General features: G+C 46.4%; 1 protein-coding gene across 1 annotated transcript in view; it reads right to left on the reverse strand.

The window, feature by feature from the left end:
• C2CD3 (C2 domain containing 3 centriole elongation regulator) overlaps positions 1 to 11,361 on the reverse strand; it is a 29,249-nt gene that overhangs the window by 17,545 nt on the left and 343 nt on the right. The window contains exons 2-15 of the mRNA XM_050969935.1: positions 11,030 to 11,281; positions 10,478 to 10,635; positions 9,715 to 9,908; positions 8,761 to 8,987; positions 8,104 to 8,236; positions 7,285 to 7,413; positions 6,007 to 6,157; positions 5,454 to 5,608; positions 4,570 to 4,776; positions 4,047 to 4,159; positions 3,359 to 3,477; positions 2,408 to 2,530; positions 1,257 to 1,679; positions 832 to 983 (exon numbers count right to left, since the gene is read on the reverse strand). Coding sequence (XP_050825892.1) covers positions 832 to 983; positions 1,257 to 1,679; positions 2,408 to 2,530; positions 3,359 to 3,477; positions 4,047 to 4,159; positions 4,570 to 4,776; positions 5,454 to 5,608; positions 6,007 to 6,157; positions 7,285 to 7,413; positions 8,104 to 8,236; positions 8,761 to 8,987; positions 9,715 to 9,908; positions 10,478 to 10,635; positions 11,030 to 11,281 — 2,536 coding nt within the window. The remainder of the gene's footprint in view (positions 1 to 831; positions 984 to 1,256; positions 1,680 to 2,407; positions 2,531 to 3,358; positions 3,478 to 4,046; positions 4,160 to 4,569; positions 4,777 to 5,453; positions 5,609 to 6,006; positions 6,158 to 7,284; positions 7,414 to 8,103; positions 8,237 to 8,760; positions 8,988 to 9,714; positions 9,909 to 10,477; positions 10,636 to 11,029; positions 11,282 to 11,361) is intronic.

Genomic DNA, 11,361 nt, shown 5'->3' on the forward strand with positions numbered 1-11,361 from the left:
CCAGGATGGATGGGGCTTGAAGCACCTTGGTTGAGCAGAAGGTGCCAGTGGCACAGGATGGGCTTTAAGGTCCCTCCCAAGCCAAACCCTCCTGTGATTCTAAGATACACCAAATAAACTACAGTGGCTTACTAAAATAATGACACAAATGACACAGGAATGACTAACAAACTAGTGGCCAGTCAGCTCCATCACCACCTGGTTTCCACATGCCACTAGGTCTGATCAAAATAAAAGGAATAAATCCTTTGCACTGGGAAGAATTTCTTCTGTCCAGTACTTCCAGCAATTTAAACTGCTTTAAGCAGGTATATTGCTTAACTGAACAAGAAGCCCATAGATTAAAAGAGCTCTGGAGAATCCCATCAGATAGGAACACAATAAAAATATGAAGGTTTTGGAGACTTTCTGACACCCAGCATCCCTATGGGATCTCTGCAGAACATAATTAGGGGCAAACCCAACCAGCCACAATCTTGGAAAATCACTGATGGGAAGCCACATTTCATTCTCCTGTGCAGTCACGTTGACTTCTTCCAGTTTTATTCCATCACAGCACCACGGGTTGAGCAGGCACCAGCCCTGCTGCACCACAGTGACTTTATTTGTCACACTCTATCTGTACTTCTGGACAAGGACAGTGTAGCTCACACCCTGCTCCCTGTAGGAAAGGGCTACAGGAAGCTCTGCAGGGCAAAAATGCCTTTTGCTATGGAGTGTAACTAAGAACCCTCCCACATAACCCCCCCACACCATCACCAATGTCTTTCTCTAAGCTTCAGCTAGGATATTGCCCAACCCAATAAAAAATGGGGAAAAAACCAAGTTTACTTGAACGAGATGTAAAACTGATGCAGAGGGAGTTTCACTAATCCCAGCAATTTGTCAGAGCCAGGGCTTCCCAGCTTGTTCCATGCTTCAATAATCATGACGTTGTTCTTCAGCCGCTCCAAGTGTTTGGAGGTCAGTGAAAAAGGCATCACCTGAGAGGTTTAAAGCAGAATTAGTACACAGAATACACTGGAAATTATTGGCTGAGTACAGAGCCTTCTGCTAAGTCTACTTTATTCCAGTCTACAGAATTGTGCATTTTGGAGACAGAAGGTAAAAACTGAATGTGCGTTCATCTCTGTTGAACACAACAGAGAGGAAAAGGCAAAGATGTTTCTATGTATAAAAAAAATAACCAGGAAATGTGTTTGCCAGCGGGGACTACCACACTTCCATCAGTGGGAAATGGAGAACACCTCACTTGCCTGAGAAAAATTAAAGGCAGGCTGTTTCGTGCCCCAGACGACAGCGGATCTCGTTGCCTCCTCAGTGCTGAGCAGTTTGCAGTTTAAGTACACGTTGCAGGAGCTGGGGAGCCCAGAGCCTTCAGCAGTGAAGTCCTTTCCATCAGGCACCATCAGGAGCACGTGCAGCAGCAAGCCCTCCTCCTCAGCTGGGGGGATGTGTGCCACCCTGTCCCGGGCTGGCGCGGGGCGCAGCGGCTGCGCCACCTCCCTGCCCGCTCCTGGCCCCTGGCACTCCTCGGGGCTCCTTGTGGAGCAGAGAGGGCTTCCTGCACTTCCACTCCTCCTGCTGGGCTCCTGCAGGCCCAGCTGGGCCCCTGCCATGCCCTGAGCTGGGGCTGTAGCTGTCCTGGCAGTGGCGCTGGCCACGAGCTGCAGGGACACCTGCAAGGCAAGGCAGAGCTGGCCAGACGTGCCCCGTCCAGAAACAAGGCATGCAACAGAAACTCAGGAAAACACAGCACACCTCTGGCTCCAGGACTCACCCCAAGGCATTATGGTGGCTGCAAGCTACAGCTTTTGCTGAAAAATAAACTACATGTGGCTTTAACAAAGAAAATCCAGGCTGGAATGCAAACCCACACAATTACAGGTGAATTATTGAATGGTCTGGGTTGGAAGGGACCTTAAAGCTCACCCCATCCTCAACCCTTCACCTGCTACTACAGAGAGCTGTTTATCCTCAGAACTGCCAAATCCTACAAACTGTTGGTGCTTCTCATTCAGAAGCTGAGAAACTTTGTCTGGAGAAAATAATCCCAGAAGTGACAAGGACAAGGACAACCAGGCCTCCATGGCAGGAGAGACCTCAGCTCTTGCCACACGTGAAGAAGCCAAAGCTCTGAATATGTGCCACTCAACATTTGCCTGTAGAGTGCTTTCTATATTCAAGTCCCAGCTTACTGACAACATTCCTAGACATGAAGGGGTTTCAAAATATTTCTCCAAAACCCTAAGGAATAAAAAAGGGTTCATGTTATTTCATACTGGCCTTGCAAACCTTTGTATCTGAGACCTGGTAAACTGAAACAAAGAGAGAATAGAGGAGTTAAAAGTAAGAGTGTGGAGCCAAAATTAGTAACAATTTGAGGCAGAGATGGCAAGACACATACCTTTAGTGGCCCCACTTGTGTGTGATCTCCCTCTTTTTCCACAGGTATGTCCCAGCTGACACTGAGCAGCTCAGCCTCAATCACCCTGCGGAGCTCAAGTGCTGCTGAGCCAATGGCCACGGGCTGAGGGCAGGCAAAGAGTTAATCTTGCATGATTTCTATCAGGTTTAAAGATTTTTTGTGGGGAAAAAAAAAAAAAAAAAAGCTGTCTGGCTCCTACTCCCACTCCCAACGTCAGGGATTTGGGAAATCTCCTTTAGTTCCAATTTCAAGTCTCACTAGAACAGCCAGACAAATTTTCCTGGAAACTATTGTAAACAATTCCAGATTCATGCAAAAATTGAATAACCTAAATCCTAGTAAATGAGCACAATTTCCATACTGAGAGATGCAATTTACTCCCCCATTAAAAGAAGAGCAGATCTCCTTGGTGTTGATTAAAATAACACATGCTGAGTTAACCCCTCTCACCATCCTCATGACAGACAGATGGTTATACAAATAATCTTAGATAGAAATACACCTTTTCCACCCCAAAATGCACAAGTTACAGCTGCTTTTCACAGCCTAAACAACAGCCTTAAAGATGAGGGAAGCACAATTTTCTTTGCTTGCCAGTCTCAATCTCAGAAAAGCCTTTAATGAAGTTTCAGGAGTGCCCAGCCTGGAGCAGAGAATGGCCCTGGCCCCGAGGCTGCCAGAGCTCCAGAAGTGTTTGGACAGCACAGGGTGGGACTCTGGGGTGTCTGTGCAGGGCCAGGGGCTGGGCTGGGTGGTGCTGTGGGTCCCTCAGAATGTTCTGTGATTCTGTGAAGCCTGAGCAGCAACCAGTGCAATGTCATTCCCCCCCCTAATATCTGACTGACTGCACTGAGTGCCTGTGGGAAGTGGAAATGCAAAGAATTCCTCTGCTTTTCAATATACAAAGAAGGAACAACCTGTTGTAAATACCTTTTTCTGCGTGCTTTTCCTCATGTAGATCTTAAAAGCCAGGTCAGAGCCCCACCAGTGCTCCATCATCCTTCCCCCCAGCCACACAGGGAACACAGACTGCTGCTGGAACTTCACCACTGCAAGGAAGAGAGGAGCAACAGATACCCAAAATTACCTGATATAAATAAACTATCCCCTGTAGAGTGCTCTGTTACAAACACAATCTTTTAATTCTGCACTGTTTGTTGACACCAAGGCCAAAGTAAACTGGCTTTCATTTTTGAAGGCCAGCAGGACAAAATTAAGATTATGAATTCATAAGCAATTAATATAAATAATTAATAAATTATTAAATACATTAATATAAACCAACATTATAACATTATACTGGATCATCCTCCCACTATTGCAGAAAGAATACTGGCTTTATTCCTCCAAATGAAGGAATGGGCTTATTAACTTGTTCTTTCCCTAGGAAAAGAAAATTGAAAATCCCAGTATGAATACCTCTTGGGAAAAAAAAAAAAAATTAAAAATCACTTGGCTTCCTTCTCCCTGAGAGGATCATCCCCCCCCCTGCAGCACTGCAACTAATCACCCTGTGATTTTCAGGCAGCAAAGGAAATATGTGGAAAACCCTACTAAATAATTTCTAAGAGATGGAGCCAACAGAACTAAATCTAAGGGGGGGAAATGATGCTCTTACCACCATCTGTGATTTTACTTGAGGCTACTCGAATTGCTTCTGTTGCTATGGAGACCTGTCCCCTTTCATCCTTGGAGACTCTCACAGGAAAGTGGTACTCCACAAAGAAAGTGCTGTGAACAAAAAAGAGGCAGGGTGACCACAATCCACCAAGAGTCTGACCTGAGTCATGAAACTGAGCACAGCAGCAAGTTCCAGATTCACAGCTGACCACAACACTTTTTTTAGGATAACTGACACACCCATTCTAAGAATTCCTCCCAGTGATTATCCATGTGCCAGATTCTCCCCCAATAATCCCCCTTTTGTTTTCAGTGCACTGTACATCTGCAGCTCCCAAACCCTGGGAAAGGCAGACCTGAAGTGAGCCCACATCAGGATAAATCAGTCACACCCCTAACTTTCCCAAGCCCATGGGATACAATTTCCTCGGAAGCCTGGGGAAGCTGCACTATCAGGAGAGCTCAGGGAGCTCTGCCCTGAAGGCACAGCAAACCAAGCAGGAAGGAACAATCCCCCTTACCACTTATGGACAGACATGGGCCGGGGAGGCTTCCCCAGCAAACCTCTCCTCCTGGGGGAGATCTGGATGCTCTCAGGAGGGATTTTCAGGCTCTCTATGGTGACTCTGGCCTGGTGTATTTGCTGCAGCAGTGCCAACCTGTCTGCACCCAAGGATGTGAGGAGAGACATTCCTCTGTGGTCTTCTGGAGGAGCAGTGGGAGAGCAGCTGGAGACACAGAACTGAGGATCAGGACTGCAGAAACATTCTTGACATGACCACAAGAAAGGGGGAACTGTAGCTTGGTGGGATGTCACTTAAAACTGCCAAAGGTTCTCTAAAACATAATTTAAAACATATTTTTGCAACAAATTTGGTAGTCTCTGTAATTCTCTGTAACAAAAATCTTGCAATATCTGGGGTCCATAACTGAAATAAAACCGACCCAGAAAGTGCATGTTCCACATTGCTGATCTGAAAAAATCTTATCCTAACTCTTGAAAAAGAAAAGCTTCATTTAATGCCATGTACAAGAGCAGGGAGATAATACAGTTATAGCCAAAGACAAGTCTCTGCTGCAGAGGAACAGCAACAGGATTTTTGTCATAGTTTTAAATCTCATTTGTTTAATTTGCAAGACTTGAGTTGCAAATGATTTTGTGTTGGTTCCTCCAGGGATATGAATTTTACCTGACATAAAAACAGCAGTGTTAGTCAGAAGAATAATCAGAAATAATTGTTTGGAGCTAAAGTGGAAAAAAAACCAGTCACAAAATCTTTACATTAACTGTGTTGTACAAGATAACCTTGATAACTGGATCTGTAGGGACACTTTCATTGGTTCCAGATGAAAAAAAGGGAATGCAGTTTAGATGAGGTTAAACAAAAGTCACTGAGGTAACTACCTGGGTTTAGTTTCTGTCACATTCTGATCAAAGGCATGAAAATCCTTCTGTGCATTCACTGGACCCGCTGTTTTGAGAGTTTCTGTCTTGGATGCTTTTTTTGAGGCTTTAACATCATCATCACTGAGGAAGTCGCTCAAACTGGAATCAGAATTCTAAAGCAGAAATAGTGCACATAAATAAGAAGTTAATTATCACTGAGCAGAGATTTCCATAATGGTCACAACACATAAATGGAAAACAACTTGTGCATTGCACCAGTTGAAACAATTAAAATGGTATCAAAATTCCAGAGATTTAAAAAATAGAAAGTCTCCCTGGACAGCCTCAATGGCAGCAATTTCCAAACTCGATCCTTGACTTTGTAGTCACGACAATATTCTTTTAATAATAATAATTTCAAGCAATGTACACATGCACTCACAAGCATTTCTGTATGGTACCTAATGCTTATCCAGCTCTAAAACACTGAAATCTGTTGTTTTTCTGATCATGCAAACTTCCTGCCCTGCCCATTAGGGAAGGCACCAAGTTTTCCTTTGGATCCACTTACAGGAGCAGTGTAGAAGAGCTTCTCCAGCAGGCTGTGGTCGTAGTGGGGATCCCCCAGCTCACTGTCGTGCACCTCGCTGCCCAGGGAGAGGGAGTCCCACAGGGAGCCCGTGCGATCCCAGAGCTGCCCCGGGGAGAAGTCGGCGCTGTGGCTGCAAGGGAGGGAAACCTCAGTGCTCCAACTCCTGCAGCTGCTCCCCACGGGATGTGGGCAGTATTCTACCCTGGATGTGGGACACGCTGGCCCAGCCAGGGGCATGCTGTGCTCACACAGCACAGCCTGAAGGGTCACCAGGGGACAACATCTCTGCCGCCAGGGGAAAGCAGTGTGTGGGAAGGGAGGGACAGCCTGGGGGAGAACAGAGCTCTGCAGATCACTCAGTCCAACCCCTGCTCAGAGGGAAGGGATGCAAATAAAAGCTGTCCAGCTGGATTCTGGGTGTCTTGGAAGCTGCAGACTCCACAACCTCTTTGGGCAACCCACTCCAGACCTTGATGACTTTCATTGTGAAATACACCTATCAATTTTTACCCTTCACCGCTTTGTAACTTCTGGAATGCTTTAAGACACCAGTAATACCTAAGGGCAGTTTACTTTGATTAAAAAACCCTCCAAGCTATACCTGAGTAGGTGCAAATGCAAGTATCTTTAGACACAATCTGGGGTTAGTTTGGCTTAAAGGTTTCCTCTGTGCTGGGAGCTTAAAATCATTTTATGATCTGCAACACTAGAGTGTCACCCACTGATAAACCACAGTGGAAAAACAAATGCAGGGCACAAGGAACATGAGCCCTAAATCCTGAGCCGTATCTGACCCAGAGGCTGTGTGTTCAGGGTGCAGATGTGGACACCAAGGAAGCATCATTTATGCTCCTGCTACACAAAATGAGAGGAAAGGTCCATTTAGTATCAGGGGAAAGATTAAAAACAGCTACAGTTTCTCGTTAGTTCTAATTTACAGAGTGTTTCCTCTTCCAAGAAACAAAGTATTTGTTTTAGGGGCTTACTTCATGTAATATTTTAGGCCACAACACTCACAACTATTCAGTAACTTGGTTTTATGGAAGACTGTGGTTAATCTTTCTGCCAACACTTTCACACCAAGTGACTTGGAGCTATCCAGGACACCATGCCTGAAAGCTGAGCTATAAAACACCTCCATCACTTGCACATGAGTCACATTCCCAAAAATGTGGGCAACTTGAAGGGTCAAGAGCCACTTTTCAAAATGGCCAGACAAGGACAATTTGGCAGAAGCCTCCAGAGCATCACACTCACCTGCCCAACAGTAACTGGATTGCTCTTTCTTCAGAGTTTAGGTCAAACTGCTGACCTGAACCTTCAGATCCAAGGTGATGGGGATCTTCAGGAGTGGGCACAAAACTGGACTTCCAGCCTTTTGGGCTCCTGGGTAACAGCAAGGAAGTACAGACAGCAGAAAAAGGAAAAATAAAGACATTAAGGTATGCTCAAGATTAATCCATTATTCAGTCTATCAGTTTTTTCTGTGAAGTCCAAAATAAGCTACTTTAACACAAATGAAAATAGTGTGTGCAGAAAGAAATGAAATTGAGTTTGCAATAGCATCATTTGTCAAAGACAATGGCATTGCTTTCTGGTTATCACAGAACAACAGGCAATATTCATATTTTTCCAGAGGAAAACCAAGAAACATAAATTTCTTATCTCTTTAGAAAAAAATATGCATTTAGGTCATCAATTATTTACACTTTTCTGAAAACCTGTTTTTTGTGATGCAGTGCCATTTCACTGGCACTGTCTTGCACTACTCTTATTCCCTACCAAAATGTAGTACTTCCTTGACAAATAACTTAGAACTAATTACAGATATAGTAAGAAATGAAATTAAAATCAAATACTTATATCAGGGCTTACTACACTGTGATTAAAATGAATTCACAAAATTTAGGCATTTATTCACAGGTAGAAATTAACCTCCCATTTGAATGATGTGCTGCTTTCCCCCTAAATGAATCCTAAACACATCCTATTAATCTCATTATCTACAGTTTTTGGATAAAGCTTTAAAATTTGTGGTTTGGAGCTTGAATCTCACCTCCCCCAATCCAAACTCACTTTGTTGGTGCTTGAAAATCGCCTCTCTCTGTAAAATGAGACATTTTATTCAGCTCAATCTCCATGTCTGGGCTGGACTTCATTGCAGAAACAAGCATGGCATCACGGAGTTTACTGCCTTGATCCAAGAGAGCTGGAAACAAGCAGGAGGATTACAGTTCAGCATTCAAATGCATTCTAAAAGCCACGAGCAGACACAATCAACCTGTCAGCTACAGTCAAGAAACTTGTTTTCTGCTGTTAAAAAGAGATCTTGGCTCACTGGGGATTAAATGTGTTTTATGCACCAGAAAAGAGCTGAGCTGGGAGTGAGGAGAGTGATCCTGCATCAGTGTCCCACTCCACTGCACAAGGAATTTGTCTGCACACATAGGGTCAGGTGCTGAAGGGCATCATTAGGATAATTGAGGGAAGGGCAGTTTGCCACTTCAGGATGTCCAATTTTTGTTCTTTTCTGTAGATATGGAACTCCAAAGACAGCACATATGGAAACAGGCCCTGCTCCAGTGCTGGGAAAGCCTCTTTGGCATAACGCAGCCAGAGGGAGCGAAGTCTCAGAAAGCCTGACAGACACTCAGGAAAACAGACAGGCAGGGGAAACACCATCGAGAGCTGTCTGCAGTGAAAGGCAGAAGATGAAGCAGGCTGCCCACAAACCTGAGAGCAGGTCTTTGGTGGCTGGGCTGTGCATGGAGAGCACCCGTGTGCTCCTTCTGGGAAGCGCTTCGGGATCGTTGCCGGGGGGGAACAACTGGGGCTGACTCTCAGGGCTCATTTTCACATGTTCATCTTGCAAAATCCCACAGGGGTGAGGAGCAGGAAAGGTGTCCAAGGTGTCCTTCCTGTTCTCAGAGCTCTCGTGGTACAGCAAAGGGTCCTTTCCTCTAGGGAAAAATGAAACTGCGTTTCAGTGACAGCTCCAGAGGGTGGGAAAAGGGATCCAGAGCTCTGCAAATTCTCCAAAAAGAAACATGACATGTTATTTTAATGATTCCTCACCCGCCACTGAGACCACCAGAGGGACCCACCCAAGCTGCAAGTAAAAGATTTTTTACAAAAAAGCTTTTTAAAAGATCTTTTTTACAAGAGCACGTTGTGACAGGACTAGGGGGAACAGGTCCCTACCCACTGCCAGAGGGCAGGCTTAGATCAGATCTCAGGAGAAAGTTCTTTGCTGGAGCAAGGTGAGACTCTGGCACAGGTTACCCAGAGAAGCTGTGGCTGCCTCATCCATGTCCAAGGCCAGGCTGGATGGGGCTTGGAGCAACCTGGGATAGTGGAAGGTGTTCTGGCAGCAGGGCTGCCAGAAATGAAATGAGCCTGAAATGAGCCTTAAGATCCCTTCCAACCCAAATTATTCAGGGATTTGATGATCTGAGGCACCTCTTGTGTGGTCTTGCATGACTTGAACTACGTCAACCCAAGAAGCAAATTTCTATCAGACCAGAAAGTGTCCCTGTCACCTTGGAAACCCTCAACATCCTGGATTTAATATAAAATGTATGTTTGAAAAGATCAACTCACAAGTGTACTGCCACTACTTAAAAATTCTGTGTGCACTTCAAAATAAACCACAGCTTTGTCATGAGGAAAAGAAAAAAAAAAAGGTACCTAGGAGATGTGACTTTGCTGTTGTCAACAGACTCCTGTTCAACAGTCACCTGGCTGTGCCTGGGCTGCTGGGATGGAGCAGGGAGCTGGCACTTGCTGCTTCCCTGGGCAGCAGCATCTGAACCTCCTTGTGTGGCTGGCACACAGCTGCTGGTGTCATACAGCTCTGGCAGAGGCTCTAGAACCAGTGACACCTGGGAGACAAGATGTGGAAATATACTTTGTTCTTTTCCTATCTAAGTGCAGCAAACTCTGCATTCAACTTTGCCCGTTGTGCAAAGGAAAACTGCTGCTTTTCTGCATAAAGTCACATTTACATTACACAGCTATGCCACATATTTACAACTAGTTGTTTCTCATTCCACATTTTCAAATCCAGTCAACTGCCTTTCATAATCAAATTTCCAGAGCCAGTTCTGTCTGCAAGACAGAACTTCCTTAATTCCAGATGTCAAAATCTTCTATTATTCCAGCCCAGTGAAGAGTAAGAACCAAATATCCATTTTAAATCCACTGCTAATACCCACTCGCAGTGTAGCCATGACCACACGTTCCTCATTAAGCTCAACTACCCCACATCCCTCTAAACAAAATAAAGCCAACACCACCAGTATTTGGTGTTTTTTTCATTTGTTACCTTACCTTGGACAGAGAGTGTGCCATGTACAGCTTGACTCTGCACCTGATTATGCCAGTGTCACAGCACATAATTTATAATAACATTGTAGCATCGTGTAATAATGAGCAAAGACATCAGGACTACCTGCAGCTCTCCGAGTTTATCCGATGTTGGTGACAGCACAGCAAAAGAGCCTTTGATGGGATGGCTGGGAGACAGCTGGGACAGCTTGGTGATCTGTGCTCGGCCAAGGGGCAGCTGGTCACGCTTGGTCAGAACCTCCAGGACAAGAACACCCATATCTGCAAAAACCAGGAACGTCCCCGGGTCAGTCTCACGGTCACAAGTGACACTTTTTTGGCTAAATGACAGAAATGCCAGAGATTAACGTTATGTTCTATTACGGTAACGGGGCAGCAGGTAAAGAAGGCTCAATACTACACTGCTCCTGGCAGTAAACGATGATGAGTAAGTATTCGGAATTTGGAATAAGGATTCCCAGGATGAATTAAGTATTTGGAATAAGGACTCGCAGGAAAGGAAGACTTACGGCAGGACAAAGGGGAATGAATGGCTTACCACTGCCGGAGGGTACCCCCAGAGCAGCCCGACCCCCCTGCCCGGGGACAAACTGCTCCCGATGCCCAGCCCGCCCCGGCACACCCGTGTCCCGCGGTGTCCCGGCGCTGTCCGTACCTGCCAGGTAAGCGGCGAGCTGCCGCGGCCCGCAGCGCACGGCGAAGCGGGCGCAGGTGCGGCCCGCGGGCTGCCCGGCCCGCCCGGCGGGCTGCAGCACCGTGCCGCCGGAGCTCTCGCCCCACCACCGCAGCCGCACCACGGCGGCCGGCTGCGGCCCGGCCCACAGCACGCGGGGCACGGAGCAGCGCAGCCAGCACCGCGCCGGGCCCCGCACCAGCGGCGGCAGGCTGCCGGCGGGCTCGCCGGGACCTGCGGGGACAGGCGGCGTCAGTGGCCCGTACATCACCCGGGCACCCGCGCCGCTTCCCGCCCCGCCGCTGCACGCCTCT

The sequence above is a fragment of the Serinus canaria genome, chromosome 1 (assembly GCF_022539315.1).
Source record: "Serinus canaria isolate serCan28SL12 chromosome 1, serCan2020, whole genome shotgun sequence".
NCBI lineage: Eukaryota > Metazoa > Chordata > Aves > Passeriformes > Fringillidae > Serinus > Serinus canaria.